The 17,345-nt window shown below is 41.9% G+C and overlaps 1 protein-coding gene across 5 annotated transcripts in view; it reads left to right on the plus strand.

The window, feature by feature from the left end:
• ARHGEF3 (Rho guanine nucleotide exchange factor 3) overlaps nt 1-17,345 on the plus strand; it is a 563,072-nt gene that overhangs the window by 330,604 nt on the left and 215,123 nt on the right. For all 5 annotated transcript variants that reach the window (XM_082266501.1, XM_082266502.1, XM_082266504.1 and 2 more), the window contains one exon: nt 6,175-6,243. In XM_082266501.1, coding sequence (XP_082122627.1) covers nt 6,175-6,243 — 69 coding nt within the window. The remainder of the gene's footprint in view (nt 1-6,174; nt 6,244-17,345) is intronic.

Here is a 17,345-nt window from a genome sequence, read left to right on the forward strand (position 1 = left end):
ACAGATGAACATACTTAATCCCATAACGGGCCTATAGGGTTCTTTCGTTTAACTTATAAAGCTCCCCCAAAGAAGGGTTGAACCAAAGAGGGTTTTTAGGGGACCTATGCAGAGGGGTAATATTTATATTATGGGAACATGTATGGAAAATATTTCCAGGGATCCCTTTCCTTTATACCATATTAAGTAAGGTTTCATACGAAGTAGCTACTGCTGCCTCCGCCGCAGTCGTCCGATTCAGAGTTTGGGGTAAAAAACGCCCCCCCCCCCCCAAAGCCAGAGACAATCAGAGGGTATGGGAGCCCCAAAGAAAAGTCAACACTATCGAGTCTATGGCATGAAAAACCCGTATAGGTACATGCATAGGAGAATTGTGGATAATCTATATAGAAATTTAGAGAAAAATATCATTTTAAAAATGGCACATTAAATGCAGCAAGCAGATGCAGACATGGCAAGCAAAAAAATGTGCACGTTCACAGAATGCTAGGTGTGAACGTTGAATACCAATTGCACTTTAAGTATAACTTAAGCTGGCCATAAAAAGTTTTACATTTCAAATATTGATTGATTTCTCCCAAGTGGGACTGCCTAAAAATTTCAGTTTGATCTGAGCAATCACCACAGTTGCACAGTTTTATTTAGTTCAACCCAGCAGGCTGGATGGAAAAAAAATGGACAGATTGCCATACCAACACAAGCAATGTTGGTACAGCGTTCTCCCCAGCTGTGCTATTGTGTTCTGATTGCGGGACTCCCCTCACCAAAGCGCACTGATCAGTGCTCGCAGTGTTTGTTTGCAAGCACTGATCTTTGCTGGACTTACGAACATGTTGGATATATGAACAAGCTACCGGAAATTAACTCTTTCATAATGAGAGGACTTACTGCATTCCTTCACGAGGGAATCCATTGGTGTTTCGTTTTGTTTTTTGATCAGCTGGCTGGCTGATAAAAACAAAAAAAACAACAATCCATCTATGGCTAGCTAAATACATTCCAAGTGTATCAAAAAAAAGTGTGCAAGGTTAAAGTGGTTGTAAAGCGGAAACATGTTTTACCTTAACCACTTAAGCCCCGGAAGATTTTACCCCCATTCCGACCAGGGTTTTTTTTGTGATTCGGCAATGCGTGATTTTAACGGACAATTGCACGGTCGTGCGACGCTGTACCTAAACGAATTTGATGTCGTTTTTTTTCCCACAAGCAGAGCTTTCTTTTGGGGGTATTTGATCACCTGTGCGATTTTTACTTTTTGCGCTATAAACAAAAAATGAGCGTCAATTTTGCAAAAATAACAATATTTTTCACATTTTTTTTATATGAAATTCCCCAAAAAAATTTAAAAATCAAAATTTTTTAACATTTTAGGCCAATTTGTTTTATGCTACATATGTTTGGTAAAAAAATCGCAAAAAGCGTATTTTGATTGGTTTGCGCAAAAGTTATTGCGTTTACTAACTAAGGGAAAGATTTCTGTCATTTTTGGTGTTTTGTTTTTTAACGCGTAATGGCGGCGATCTGCGATTTTTTTTTTTTGCGGTACTGCGACATTGCGGCGGACAGATCGGACCCTTGACTGACATTTTTGACACTTTTGGGGTTACCAGTGACATTACTACAGTAATCAGTGCTATATATATGCACTGTTACTGCAAAATGACACTGGCAGGGAAGGGGTTAACTTTATTGGGGAAGGAGGGGTTAAGTCTGTCCCTAGGGGCGTGCTTCTAACTGTGATTGGACATGGCTACTGGTGTAGGAACAGTGATCAACGGTCCTACATAGTAGAACCGTATGATCACTATTCCTACACAGGGGAGAATGACAGGCGGCTTGTTTACATTAGCCGCCTGCCTTTCTCCCTTCACGGCGGACGATCGCGAGTGACCGGCGGACATCGGGTCCACCGGTCACACACACAGACTTCCCAGGGATCAAACCGGGGCGGGCGCGCGCCTCCGCGGGCACGCGCTCGCCCGTTATTGGCTCACAAGCAAGTGACAGGCGAGTGACGTACCCATACGTCACTTTGCCTGGCCGGGGCTGACCGCCGCAGTATATGTACTTGCGGCGGTCGGCAACCGATTAATGCATTCCTTGCATTAGGGTAAAAAATGTTTAGCATCCCCCCTCAACCCCCCCCCCCTTTTACTTACCTGATCCCTCATTCGATCCAGCGTCGTGCACGTCTGCAGCTCTTCTCTCCCCTCACTCCTAGGTTTGTTTTTTTTTAACTACATCCACAGCCTGAATAGACAAGTCTGTCCCTGCCAGTACACTGAAGAGCAGAACCCTTGTTTACTGTAAGTCAGCTGTTTTAGACCCAGCCAGCAATATTTGCTAGAAGTTTGGCGGTCTTATATGTTCTCTAGAGATACTGGAGAACCTGGTTTTTCGTAAACTGGCTAAAGACACTCCCAGCATTTAAAATGTAAGCTATGTAAAACATGTAAGCAAAACTGCAAAGCACATACCGCCAGTATCTGTTGACTGACAGTTACTGCCATCGGTGTGACAGCTTCAATTAAAGTGATTGTAAAGTCTCGTTTTTTTTTTTTCTATTAAAAATGTTCTATTAAAATAGCAAACATGTTATGCTTACCTCCTCTGTGCATTGGTTTTGCACAGGGCAACCCAAGATCCTCTTCTTGACATATTAGAATGCATTAAGATAAAACAAACCTTCTATCTTTAAAACCCCTTTAATGTGGTTCTAAATATTTCAACTTTTAGTGAGTGTGTACAAAGAGTTGTATGTTGGTTTCAGTAATGTAATTTAATTCAAATTGTGTTTATAAAAGAGAACCACACCCAGACCTGTTACAGTCAAAGTGGTACTAAATGCAAAACTTTCTTTTCCCCTTTTTGGATAGAGTGGAGAAGGAGTAGAATACCTGTCAGTTTTTTATTGCTGAAATCGAAAAACAAACACAAGGGCGCACCGGCCTAGTGCATTATCCTCTAGAAAGGTTTTATTGAATAAAAGGTATAAAAATACTCACAAACGAGTTCTTGATCCAAGCATATCAAATGGGTATATTGCCATCAGCATCAAAATCAAAGGGTGTATTGTCCTCTGAAGCTGGAAAGGCTTACGGGTTTCGAGGCTTAGACTCTTCCTCAGAGGCCTCGAAAGGAGCCCTATGCACTCCTGACCCCTAAACTCTGTATGTCACACACTCCTGAGCTACTGTAGCTACACAAATACATTAAAGAGCTTATTTTTATTATTTTTTTTATTTTTTTTTTTAGAAATCATACTTACCTAGGTGGATATAGCATCGGTCCTCCACTGGCTCTAAGGCTGAGAACTTAATGATCAAACACCACTGATCACTTAGTTCTCAATGCTATATGAGCAGAGAGCTGATGACTGTCACTCACCGACTCTCTGCTCTAGCCCCCCCCCCCTTCCATGCTCACTGGAACGCTGGGCTATAGAGGGGGCTGGAGCAGCTGGCTCAGCTCTCAGCGGCTCACAGTTTTGAAGGCAATAGCTCATCTGGACCAGCTTGGTTCAAAAAAACTCTTTTAAAGTGACGGACTGCTGGAGTTCAGCTTCAAGTTCAAAAGTTTAGAAATATGGAAAAACAGATACATGCTTTAAAACCTTTTAAAAAATAAATCATAACATTTTCATAAATTTCTATTTCCTGTTTTTAAAAGATTCTGCTTAGAATGAGGGTAAATCAACTTTATAGGGTTATTGTGTTGTCAGTTAGCCTCTAGGGGTGGAGGCAGAGGTGCTGATGCAAATAGAAGGTTCCACCTCCAGTACAAAATTTGATCATTGCTGCCAATTTTTTGAGGTACCAGCACTGCAGCCTATAGGATCTGTTACCTAGGTATTTTCTGTAATATCAAGAGTCCCGCCTGCATCACAATAATGTAAAAAGAAAGGCCCCTTTCACACGGGCTTTCCACCTATCAGTTTTTCAGGCAGACCTAATTAAATGCTCCATGCACCTCTATGGAGCAGCAGATGTCAGCGGTGACATCTCCACTGACACCCGCTGCTATCCGATCCTGTCCGTGAAATGCAGACAGATGGGAACCCTATTTTCCATCCGTCGGGAGAATTGGATTGGATAGAATCAGATGAAAACAGACAGGCGGTCCATTTTCATCCAATTTCCCATAGAGGAGAGCGGGGATCTGACTGGTCTGTCTCTGCAAAGTAAGTGGAGATGGAGCTGTCATCGACCTGCTCAGCGGGGATCGGCGGATCTGAAAGCTTGTTTGAAAAGACCCTATAGAGACGGTGATTAAAGGAAATGATTACAATAAATCAATAATAAATAAATGAAGTGATTAGAGGAAGTGATTACAATAAATGTGCCTTGATTTCCACTTTAACTTGATTTTGGGTTGTGGTTGTTAGGAAATTCTTTGTGTAAAGGTATATGTAGCCCTGATTCTTGAGGCACCATTCTGAAAGCAGGTAATGTTAGTTTGTTTTTTAAAAATTTTCAGCAAGAATAAGCGCCCATTCACACTGGCGCGACATGACTTGCTGGGGCAACCTGTGAAGTCGCGGTGCACAGCGTGCACCGCGACCTTGGCGCGACTTGCACGGACTTCATATCATTGAAGTCAATGCAAGTTGCCTCCAGGTCGCCCCAAAGTAGTACAGGACCCTTTTTCTAAGTCGGAGCGACTTGTGTCGCTCCTATTAGAACGGGTCCTGTACTATTCAATGGCGGGCGACCCACCGCGACTTGTCAGGCGACCAAGTCGCCTGACAAGTCGCGCTAGTGTGAATGGGGTCTTATCTAAAAGGGGACAAAAAAAGTAACAATTATTAACAAACAAATCACAATACTGCCACCCATGCTATTACATCCCTGTTCTAGGAGAAATAACATTGAGCAAACCAGTCCCGAGTAACATTTTGTCTATTACATGCATTAATATAAATATATTTATTAAAGTGGTTCTTTAGGCAGAAAATTAAATTCTGATAAATTCAATTTGGCCCCTTTTGCAGGTACAGTATAATCAGGGCTTTTTTTTTTCTTAGAAAATAGGTTCAGGAACTCAACCACGACCCACAAAAACCCCCCTTTGACCGCCACACACACCCTCCAAACTGCATCCAATACTGGGTGTGGTCAAATGTCACTAGGAGTGGGAGGGTCTTAAAGGGGGCATTCAATACCAGGAGTGCATTACATACAGAATGCAGAGTTCAGGGGTGCGTTGTATACAGAATGCACAGTTAAGCCTTCTTCCACAGCTGCTTACTGCTGCATCCCCCATCCACATCTCACCTTCACTCCTCTTCAGCTATGACCTTTGCATACAACCCCTCCTCCACTGCCTAAACCCCCCCCCCCCCTTCCCCCACCTCAAAAGCGCCACCATCTTCCATTTTCCATTCTTGCTGTTTTATTCCATCTTCCATTGTTGCTGTATTGAGCTGAAGCCCCCAGCCGGCTCTAGCACCTCACTGCACACTGTAGGTGGCATGCAGTGAGATCATACAGTGGGGGTGACAGCATCCGCACTGCACGCTGGGCACCTACATCTCCCTTGTCCCCATCCTGCATTTAGTAGGAGCCACTCAGAAGATCAGATCTGTGGGAGCTGTTGGGAGACAAGCTGTCACTTGTAAACACAAAAGCCAGACTTCTGTGTTTACAAGTGATAGTGCTGAGCAGAAAGCAGGGGACCTGGGCCAGAGGTGGTGGAACTGAGTTCCAGCTGAAAAAAAAGCCCTGAGTAGAACTATAGAAAACATTGAAAAAAGTGCCGATACTGTTTAAACTCAAGGAATACACTGTCTCACTGTGCTCTGCACATGCTCATTTGCTCTCTATTCTTAGGCACTGTGTAGAGGCCGATCTGCTGACACCCTAAAGATTTACCGCTGTTCAGTGGCTCTGGGCTTCAGCAAAATGGCAGCCTCCAGCAAGAAGAAACAGAAACAATGCTGAAGGCAATTTACAGCACGCACTAATTTTGGTAGCACAATTATTAATGTGAACTGTAGCTGTTAGAACAATAAGGATGATACATTCTCCCACTTAATGGAATTGTTGAAGGTAATCATCGGAATTCCCGGTGGTGTTTGAATCTGATTAACCTGCTGATCCAGATATGGTCATTTGAATAGATTACCCTTCTTTCGTCGGGCAAATTGTAAAATTATTTTCTGTGTATGTTTTGCAGCGGAAAAGGAAGCAGAGTTCCCAGGACCAGGATGACGCAGTCGGCGTGTGCAGCCTCGATAGCAATGACGTGAGTAAAGTAATATTAAAGTTTTAATATCGATGTCCCTGTTGCAGGGATTCGCCCCTCTAAATATAAAAGAAAGATATAACTGCGCTAAATACTAGATAACACAGCAGCAACTTAAATTGTGACAAGCAAAAATGGGTGTATGTAAGGGCTAAGTTGCGCTAATGGGTACTACATCCACAGATAAATGTAAGATGAAGCACACTGATGATAGTCCAACATTGGTGACAAGTCCGTATCCAAATGAAAGGCACAGTCCAAAACAAACGATTCCAGTGGCAGATGATTAAACCAACATTCAATTCTCCTTACCAGAATGCAGAATAGAGTTCGCCCAATACTCAAGTCAGATCAAAACGCTCAGCCTTCGGTCGGTGTGATCAATTAGTCCTCTCAACCACAAATAATGATCATATGCAAAGAAAAAATAGACAGTACATAGCGTAATACTGTTGAATGCTATTTCGTCACCAAGAGGAGTGCACACCGTCACCAGATGGCTAATAGTGGAAAGCACCAGTAACCTTAGGTCCCAAGTCCTCACCAGATGTTCAATAATTAAGGTGATGGTTAAAAATGAAAGTGACACACAGAGACCTCTCCCGATATCACTGCCTCTTACCAGATTAAAGATAAGTGAGGGCCACACAGTCTGAAAAGGAAGTGACACACAGAGACCTCTCCCGATAACACTGCCTCTTACCAGATTGTATATAAGTGAGAGCCACACAGTCTGTCGTCCCGTCTCCGGAGCCGATAGCTCTGATGGTCCCTCCAAATATCAAATTCTCCCAGAATGTGTTGGGTTAAGCCACTCTCCCCAGAAGCCAATCCTTAGAACAGGTGTCACCAGGAGAGATTCTAGGGCTCCTCCTTACTAGGCACACATTCTGCAACCTTCCGACTAGACCAGGGACCTCACTGAGCCTTGGAAAACTCCTTCCTCCACCTCTTCCGGACTTCAACAAAAATGTAAATATACTGGTGACTGATCATTGTCACCAAGGATGAAAGTGAGGAAAAATACCAAATTTTAGAGTTCACCCCAGAACAAGGGGTAAGGGGAAGTCTTCTGATGGGGAAACCTGTTCCAGGGACAACTGTCAAAAAGTTCATTTCCTCTAACTTTCTGCTGCATTAATGGGGCAGGAATCAGTTACTCATTGGGGCAGCTCTGATATAAGGAAACAAATCCTTGTCCTCTACCAACATGGCTTCCTCCACACACAAACATTGTGTAGAACAAGGCATGGTAAGAAGTAATAGTGAAAGCATCAGCTGTAGGGAGACCACTTGTAATACTGGTGACTAGTCCTTTGCCCTTTATTTGTCTTTTTTGGGGATAGTTTGCACAGTGTAGGTCCTCTTTCAGGCAACAAAGTTTTTTCATAATTCAGTAAGTATGTATGGATTCCTCTATCATTGGGTCTATTTTTCTGGGCTTGGTTGCCCTGTTTGGCATACATTCTATAACATACTGGGCATGGCCATGAGAAAAACATTTAGATGGGAAACATTGTTTTAGATATTGAAGTATAAAACGGTCCCAACATGAGAGACCTATAATGATTGCATATTCTTCGTAAATGCTTGTTACTAATAGCAAAACCATGTGTTTGGATAATATGGATGTTCTGGCTAGAGTTACTATTTCCACATTTTGCATGCGCTTCAATTGCATAAACCAATGGACACCATAGAATGAAAGACACCAATAAAAATTCTAGGAGTTTTCAGGTGGAACATGGGGCTTTGGCCACCTGCACATACCAGCATCAGCAGCCAGTCACAGCCAAATGCCAGGCAAAGCTCCTACATTTGCCTTTAAGTTCCTCCCTTAACATATTCCTATTGGCCCATCATTATAATTGCTGACTCCTAATTCACTACTGTGTTCTGCAGTAATATAAAAGCCAAACAATGAAACCACAGAACCAGTGTTAATTCTGACGTCAAACTCTGATTTATTTTTAGTCATAGTCCTTTGACCTAAATGCCATTTTAGTTTTAGTCGTATTTTAGTCATCTGAATGGATTTCGTTTTAGTCATATTTTAGTTGATTATTATCCCCTACATTTTAATCAACTTAAATCTCCAATACAGAGAACACACTAGGGTGTGGAGGGGGTCCCCCCCCCCTTTTTTTTTTTTTTTGGTAGTGTTAGAGGCACTTATTTATAAACAAGACCTCGAAGGGAAGATCATGTCACTGGAAGGGAGGGCACTGAGATCACAGGGTTAAGACGCCAGTAATGGAAATAGGAACACACAAATAGACACAGATAAACATTTAACAGGCAATGTAAGGGTATAAGAATACTAGGACACAAACACGGTGGGGGGAAGGAAGGGGGAAGGGGGGAAGGGGGAAGGAAAATTTTTTTTTTTTTTTTTGGGGGGGGGGGGGGGGGGGGGGAGGGGAATAGGGGACTACCACGGAGGGAACGGCTTAGTTGCCCTTTAGTATTGATGAGTGTGGGAGTTGTTGGAGGTAGGACTGGAGGTCATCCTCCAGTATTTTACTGTTATTTCCTGAGGTCTACACACTCCGACGGGAGGTCAAAGAATAGAAGTCGGAGGGAGGGAAGGGAGGGATAGGATATAAAAGAACTAGATTTTCTGAGTGGTGGTGTCTCATCTCTGAAGGACAAATGGGTGATGAACTAAAATATAGATACATAAACAGGTATGGAAAATCCATTGGTACCCTCTTGTGGGTTCCCCCCCCCCCTTTTTTTTTTTTTTTTTTCTCTCTCCCTTTTTCTTTTACTTTCTTCTCTTCTTTTCTCTTTTCGCTCCTTACTACTTTAGGATTTATTAGTAATAAAGTAAAAAATGTACATTTGAGACATTGGAGATTTCTGATGGAGAGTATAAACAGGTCCAGGTTAAATATGAAAAATGCTTATCTTAATTTTATTTATGTATATGTGAAAAATGAAAGTATATGCTGATATTGTAAAACTGGAAAATATGGATAATGTTGTTAGGCTTCTCCTTTGTTCCACTTGTTGCAATAAATAAATAGAATTAAAAAAAAAAAAAAAAAAATCTCCAATACATTTTAGTCGACTAAAATAACTTTAGTCGATTCAAATCGAATGGGTTTAGTTAAATTGTAATGCATTATTTAACCATTTCTCTGGAATTTCCAAACTCATTATATACTCCTGGAGTAAAATAACCTGTTATGGGAACACACGCAGCATTCATTCTCTAACAATCTCCAGTCAAGCTAACAAATACTACATAGACTTATTTATTGGCAAAATTATGGCCTCGGCCTTTATTTATTGGTTTCAACGTACACTTTATTAAAACTTCGACTTCATACGAAAACCATATCACTTATAACTTTAACTTCACACCATTTTTCAACTCAGCTATTACAGCTCGAGCTGAATTACCACATTTCATTTCCATTCAACTGTCTCCCTTTTCTTAAGAAAAGGTGACCCACCACATTAAAAAGGCTGCGACAGGGGAGGGGGGGTTGGGTGAGCTCCGCAGCATGTCCTTCCGGCGACGACTGGCGCTAAGATCCAGTCAGAGCCCCTCTTTTATAAGCTCCCAAAGGGGTTCCAGAACATTCCAGACCTTTCCTTGTATCCCACCTATCAGGCAACAAAGCCCCCCCCAGAGACCACATCCTCACCCAAGAGGTGCCTTGACCACGCCCTCAGCTGAGGAGAGTCTTGAAATCCCTGGCTGCGGTGTTCCCATATGGAAAAGGGGGGCCTTGAAACTCACCCCCTTTTCCTCACATTATTAATGGTATTAAGGTTTGAACATGCACTACACACACAGATTTAGCCATGGTGATATATAACCAGTGTTAATTTAGCATCAAATTTCGATTTAGTTTTAGTCATAGTCTTTTGACTTAAATGCCATTTTTGTTTTAGGCTGGCCATACATGTTCAATATTCTTGTAAAATGTTCTGTTAGATTTACCAAAAACCATATAATAATATGAGGTCAAAACTAAACAACACTTTCAATTGTATCCTATTAGACAGGCCTCTGTACTATGAAGTTGAAGCTAAATCTAAAGAAAATTGTACAGAAAAATGTAAGAAAAATGTATAATCTATGGCCAGCCTTAGTCGTATTTTAATCATCCAAATAGTTTTTTATGATGTGCTACCATGTTTCCCCGAAAATATGACTGGGTCTTATATTAATTTTGGCTACAAAAGACACACTAGGGCTTATTTTCAGGGGATGTCTTATTTATTTAATGTATGTACAAGGACGATCTTAAAAAAAAAAAAAAAAAAATATATATATATATATATATATATATATATCTCTTTAAAGCATGATAGATAGCACAGTCCATGTGTTGTGTCATTTACCCCTCTGTTTTAAAAAAAAAAAAAAACCTGGAATAATACAATAAAATATTTTTTTAAATTCTGTAAAGTTCTGTACAAAAACATTCTGTAATGCCAAAAATAAACCTTGGTTAAAATCATTGTAAAATTATGCAATCTGTTTTATAAAAAGATTATATAATATTCAGTGAGTCTCCATTTGTAAGCAGCGCTGTAAATAAGGTATTTTCCACAAAAAAGTTACAAAAGGAAACGCACTGCACATTATATCATCTTTTTACAAAGCGGATTACATGTTTTTACAAGGATTTTACTAGGGCTTATTTTCGGGGTAGGGTTTATATTGCAGCTTTTCCCCAAATATCACGCTCGGTCTTATTTTTGGGGTAGGGCTTATTTTCGGGGAAACAGGGTATTGACATAAACACTTATAAACAAACACACACACACTTATCACAGGTTGAACTGGATGGACTGATGTCTGTGGTGTGGGGGTGGCAGACAGAGGGCGAAGATCCATTGGAGTGCACAGTAGAGCTAAAAGTAAAACTATAGGCAAAATTCTATTTGGATAGAGTAAAGGAGGATTATAACCCCTGTCAGATTTTTTTTTTTTTTTTTGCCATCTTTGTCCCATCGCAGAGATTTCCCTTCACTTCCTTTCCCATAGCTGAACAGGAAGTGAGAGGAAATACCTGCAAAAACAGGGAATTCATTGGGGGCCCTCTATTACTTTTCTGGGGACAACTCAAAATTTGGGATTTTCTTTTTTCTGGTTCAATGATAATGGTAAACAGGACAAATAGAGAGGGTGAATCTCCTTAATTGGAGCCACAGACAGCAATAACTGACCCGTGTTCTAATCCCTCTCCACTCTATCCAAAACTCAAAAAAAAGTTTTCACTTTAGTTCTGCTTTAACCACTCAGTTTTTGTAAAGTGATTGTAAGCGATCACCTTGTAAAACAACCCAGGCAGTTTAAAATTTAAATGAAAGGCAAATATTTGAATATTAGATATTGAAAAAACATTATATTATATACCGTATATACTCGAGTATAAGCCGAGTTTTTCAGCACATTTTCTTGTGCTGAAAACGTCACCCTCGGCTTATACTCGAGTCAAGAAAAAAAAAAAAAAGTTCCCCGCCGCTCCGACGTGCTTGAGTTTTAAAAATGGCGCCGCCCGGCGCATTCATGTCATTGCGCACGCGCCGCCGCCGCACCTGTAATTTCGGCTATTCCCGGCGCCGCTCGGGAGAGGCCGGGAATAGCCGAAAGTATACGAGCGGCGGCGGCGCGTGCGCAATGACGTGTCGGGGCCTGGCAGCGCCATTTTTAAAATGAAGGCGCCTCTGGAACAGGTAAGGGAAACTGCTGCACTACCTGCCATTCTGCAGGGCTGCGGGTATACTACAAGGGATGCAGTGCTGCGGGCATGGTCCACCTGTACCATGCCCACAGCACTGCATCTCCTGTAGTATGCCCACAACCCCGGATCCTCTTGTACCATGCCAGTCACCCTGCATTCTCCTGCACCATGCCAGTCACCCTGCATTCTCCTGCACCATGCCAGTCACCCTGCATTCTCCTGCACCATGCCAGTCACCCTGCATTCTCCTGCACCATGCCAGTCACCCTGCATTCTCCTGCACCATGCCAGTACCCTGCATTCTCCTGCACCATGCCAGTCACCCTGCATTCTCCTGCACCATGCCAGTCACCCTGCATTCTCCTGCACCATGCCAGTCACCCTGCATTCTCCTGTACCATGCCAGTACCCTGCATTCTCCTGCACCATGCCAGTACCCTGCATTCTCCTGCACCATGCCAGTACCCTGCATTCTCCTGCACCATGCCAGTACCCTGCATTCTCCTGCACCATGCCAGTACCCTGCATTCTCCTGTACCCTGCCAGCCACCCTGCATTCTCCTGCACCATGCCAGTCACCCTGCATTCTCCTGCACCATGCCAGTCACCCTGCATTCTCCTGCACCATGCCAGTACCCTGCATTCTCCTGCACCATGCCAGTCACCCTGCATTCTCCTGCACCATGCCAGTCACCCTGCATTCTCCTGCACCATGCCAGTCACCCTGCATTCTCCTGTACCATGCCAGTACCCTGCATTCTCCTGCACCATGCCAGTACCCTGCATTCTCCTGTACCATGCCAGTACCCTGCATTCTCCTGCACGATGCCAGTACCCTGCATTCTCCTGCACGATGCCAGTACCCTGCATTCTCCTGCACCATGCCAGTACCCTGCATTCTCCTGCACCATGCCAGTACCCTGCATTCTCTTGTACCATGCCAGTCACCCTGCATTCTCCTGTACCATGCCCGCCGCCCTGCATTCTCACCCTAGGCTTATACTCCATCTTTTTGTGGTAAAAGTAGGGGCCTCGGCTTATACTCGGGTCGGCTTATACTCGAGTATATACGGTATTATAAACATAAACATTATAAACCTTTTTTTTAAGTGATCACACTCCCAAGCAAAAGCACACTGATTTTTTTTATAGTGAAAGGCTGTGCAAGGGGGGTGGGGGGGGGTGTCAGGACAAGTCAGATCATTGGAGGAGAACAGGCTGTGTTCCCAGCATAGCACTGAACTGACCATGCTATGCTCTCCTGCTTAGTGTGGTCCATTTTTAACAGGAAAGCAGAGGGACTGCACAAAGGAAGCAATACAAATAGAACATTATACATTTTCATCCAAGTACATGGTACAACAGACACATCAGGAACTTGAAATGTTGGGGTAACAAATGCTTTAATAGATAAATTGGAAGATTTTAGGAAGGGTCAAACAAACATGAATGAAGTTCTTAGTGTCCATAAAGAGAATCCACAAGTTTCAAATCATATCAAATTGAATTTGCTTGTCATGAAGCGAGTCTTCTGTAATTTTTTTGGCTGTGCAATAGTGGGAATGAAAACATCACATAAAGCTGAGCTGTAAAGACTTTTCCTGTACAGTAGAAACTTCAATTCAGCAGCTCTGCTGTAGTATACTGTTCCTTGTATTCTACTGCCTACGGATTCTTACCTTCAATGCACCATAGTATGTCCTCATATCTGCAGCCAAATAAACAGATGCAATTAAACATCTATGTGCTTAAAATATAGATTGTGCAGCTATTGGCATTTCTTTGATGGCATCAAAAAAGTCTCCATCAAGCACTAACACTGCTGTGTTCACTTTGAATAATCAGTCATGTGCAGATTAAATATAAGAACTGACCACACTAAGCAGGAGAAAACGCAGTGGTCAGTTTTCTAGCAGTGCTGGAAACTCAGCCTTCTCTTTTCCAATTATCAAAGTTTTCCTGGTACGCCCTCCTTGCACAGCCATTCACTGGGAAGCTCAATGTACTGCTGCTTCTCCTCCCCCAGCTCTTATGCAGCTAAGAAAATGTGATCATTTATAGAAAAGGGAAAAAAGGTATTTGTAATGTTTTTTCTATATCTGTACACAAATGTTGTAAACTGAATGAGTCGTTTTGTAAGGTGAGGGTTTACAATCACTTTAACTGTTGCTACAGAAAATCTTTCTGCTAGAAATTTAAAAGGAGCGTACAATTATATTACAGTAATAATGTAGGAATCTTCATATTAACTTGCCGACCGCTCGCTGCAGATATACTGCAGCAGGCTGGCTCGGCTGCGTAAACCGCTGTACCTGTACGGCGGATCGCCGGAGGGCTCCTGGAGGCACTCGCCCGCCCCCATTAGGAAGCCACGGGGTCACATGCGATCGCTCCCCATTGTAAACACAGCAGACCGTTGTTCTCTCTGGAATGAACACAGAGTGCCTGTGATCCTCCTATTTAGGATCACAGGTCTCTGTGTTGATTCCACAAGTCCCTCCCCCATACAGTTATAAAACACTCCCCCAGGCTCACACTTAACCCTTTGATCGCCCCTGGGTTAACCCCTTCCCTGCTAGTGTCATTAGTACAGTAACAGTGCATATTTTTAGCACTGATTACTGTAGTAATGTCACTGTTCCCCCCAAAAGTGTCAAAAATGTCAGTTAGGGGTTGTGACAGTACTCACTGTCACTGGGAGTGAAAGACAGACACTATGTGACAGATACCTAATGAACACTGAGAATATGGTTTGGAAAACTTCAAATGGGAGAGTAATATTTATCAACAATATCTCTTTAGAAATATGAAGATTTGATCCCACTTTACACTGTAAGACCTATAGCCTGTTGCCATGAAGTCTGTGACTCCTAAATAATTAAAGCAATGCTTTGATGTTTATTGCAATAATGTGTATTGTATTACAGGAGCTTGAGGACAGCTGCCTGCTAGTTAATTGGCTCAGGTTGATTGAATCATTGTCATCTGTTAGTTGCTGAGTGGAAATAGTTTATTGTTTGTGTAGGTTGTTCTGAAATAGTTTGTTTGTGTAGGTTGTTCTTTAGATATATTAATGATATTTCTGTATACAGTTTCATCTGCATATGATAATGTAATCAGGCAACCCCTGACCTGATGGGGTAATTTGATCAGGAGGGGATGTGCTCATGTGTGTATACATTGAGTGTGAAACTGTTCAATAAAGAGAAGATTCCAGTACAAGCTAAGTTGTCGGCTAGCTTTGTATGTAGGGCGGCTGGGAAAATCTGGTATCTATGTTCACGACTGGGAGGGAGCTGTATACTGACGGAAGTCCACAAGTACAGTGTGGATTGCAGTTTCCGTTACAGGGGTCAGACCTGTCGCAGCCGCAGTGTCGCAGTCCTGCTAAACATCGCAGATCGCCGCCATTACTGGTAAACATAAATAAATAAATAAAAATTACATAAATCTTTCCCCTAGTTTGTAGACGCGATAACTTTGGCGCAAACCAATCAAAATACGCTTATTGGGAATATTTTTTTACCAAAAATATGTAGGAGAATACAAATTGGCCTAAAAAGATGCAAACAATTATATATATATATTTTTTTTTTTTTAATGTTATATAGCAGAATGTAAAAGATATTGTCTTTTTTTTCAGAATTGTTGCTTTTTTATGTTTGTAGCGCAATAAATAAAAATCGCACAGGTAATCAAATACCACCAAAAGAAAGCTATATTTGTGGGGGAAAAAAGTGCATCAAATTTATTAGGGTACAGGGTCGCACGACCGCGCAGTTGTCATGTTAAAATAGCGCAGTGCCGAATCGCAAAAAAATGGCCTGGTCATTAGGGGGGAAAACCTTTCCAGTCCAGAAGTGGTCAAAGACTTCTTTAAAAATCTGTGTTACACATACTAACGACTTGTATTTTGCTTTCCTCTAACCGGCAAATCTCAGGATGTTTTTCCATCTCGGCTCACAAATGATTATTTTTACAAACTCCTGGGATGTCACGAGTACAAAACTGTATCATTTGTGTCATCCTGATTTTGTATATTTCAGGCTCATATAGAGAAGGAGAAAGCTCAGAGGTTTCAAAGATGTTCTGGAAACATCATTAGCAAGATGTTTTTACAGCCAATCAATGCTTTGAAATATGACATTATGACAGATGTGGAAGCTTTGTTAGGAGACAATGGACAGTTGGCTGAGATGACCGGAGGTTGCATACATAGGGGAGACATTGTGTCTCATCCATACAATTCAAACAATTTACAGAGGAAATCTTGGGGGTTGAATTACTAAAGGCAAAGAGACTGTGCACTTTGTAAGGGAAGTTGAGCTTTGCAAAGGAACTTTGTCCAGAGCTTTGTTTTATTTTGCAAAAAATACCCAATAACGTGCAAGGAAAATATAAAAAAAAAAAAAAAAATGTATTTTTGGTTGCACATGATTGGAAGATGGAAATCAGCTAAATTCACCTCATTTACTAAGCTCTGGGGAAAATTCACCAGCAATGTGAAAAATCTATTTGCCTTTACAACCCCTTTACATGTAAATTTGTGTTGCCAGATTTGTCCACCTAGTATCTGGGCTCCAGGGACCATTGTAAAATGTCAATGTTCTGACTTTGTTGGAAAGTGACACTGCTGAGGACTATTAGTAGTACGGGTAGTGCTTGTCGGCTGGAAAGTTGTTATGCTGGAACATGAATGTTATGTTGTGATCATTTCTAAATCAGTTTATATACTTTTTTTATTGTATTTATTTTATATCAATGAACATAAAAAAACACTATATAACCAAACATTTGTGGGTACCTGACCATCACATTTATCTATATGAACTTGTTGGACATCCCATCAAAACCATGGCCATTAATATAAACTAGCCCCCCCCCCCCCACTCTTCTGGGGCGCCTTTCCACGAGATTTTGGAGTCTATCCTTGGGAATTCGTGCCCATTCAGCAAAGGAGCAATTGAGATTTGGTAACCTATAAGCCAGGGGTCTTCAAACTACAGCCCTCCATCTGCTCAGGAACTACAATTCCCATCATGCTTAGTCATGTCTGTGAATGTCAGAGTTTTACAATGCCTCATGGGATATGTAGTTCCACAACAGCTGGAGAGCCATAGTTTGAGGATCCCTGCTATAACCAGTGGTTTTAAGGTTGAGTACTGTCCACAGTAAGACAGAATACGTTACCCCAACATTTCATATTCCTAATATGTGTCTATTCTACTATGTACTTGTGTTAAAAAGTATCCCATTCTCTTTTTATTGCTTCCTTTGTGTGAAATACCTGGTGATCCTGCCAGTCCCCCTGCTTTCCTGTTTTAAAGTGACAACGCTAGGCACGAGAGTAGATCCTTCCCAGCGTGGACAGTTTTCTGGTTGTGCTGGGAGTGC

The sequence above is a fragment of the Pelophylax lessonae genome, assembly GCF_965119305.1.
Source record: "Pelophylax lessonae genome assembly, chromosome: 8".
NCBI classification, from domain to species: domain Eukaryota; kingdom Metazoa; phylum Chordata; class Amphibia; order Anura; family Ranidae; genus Pelophylax; species Pelophylax lessonae.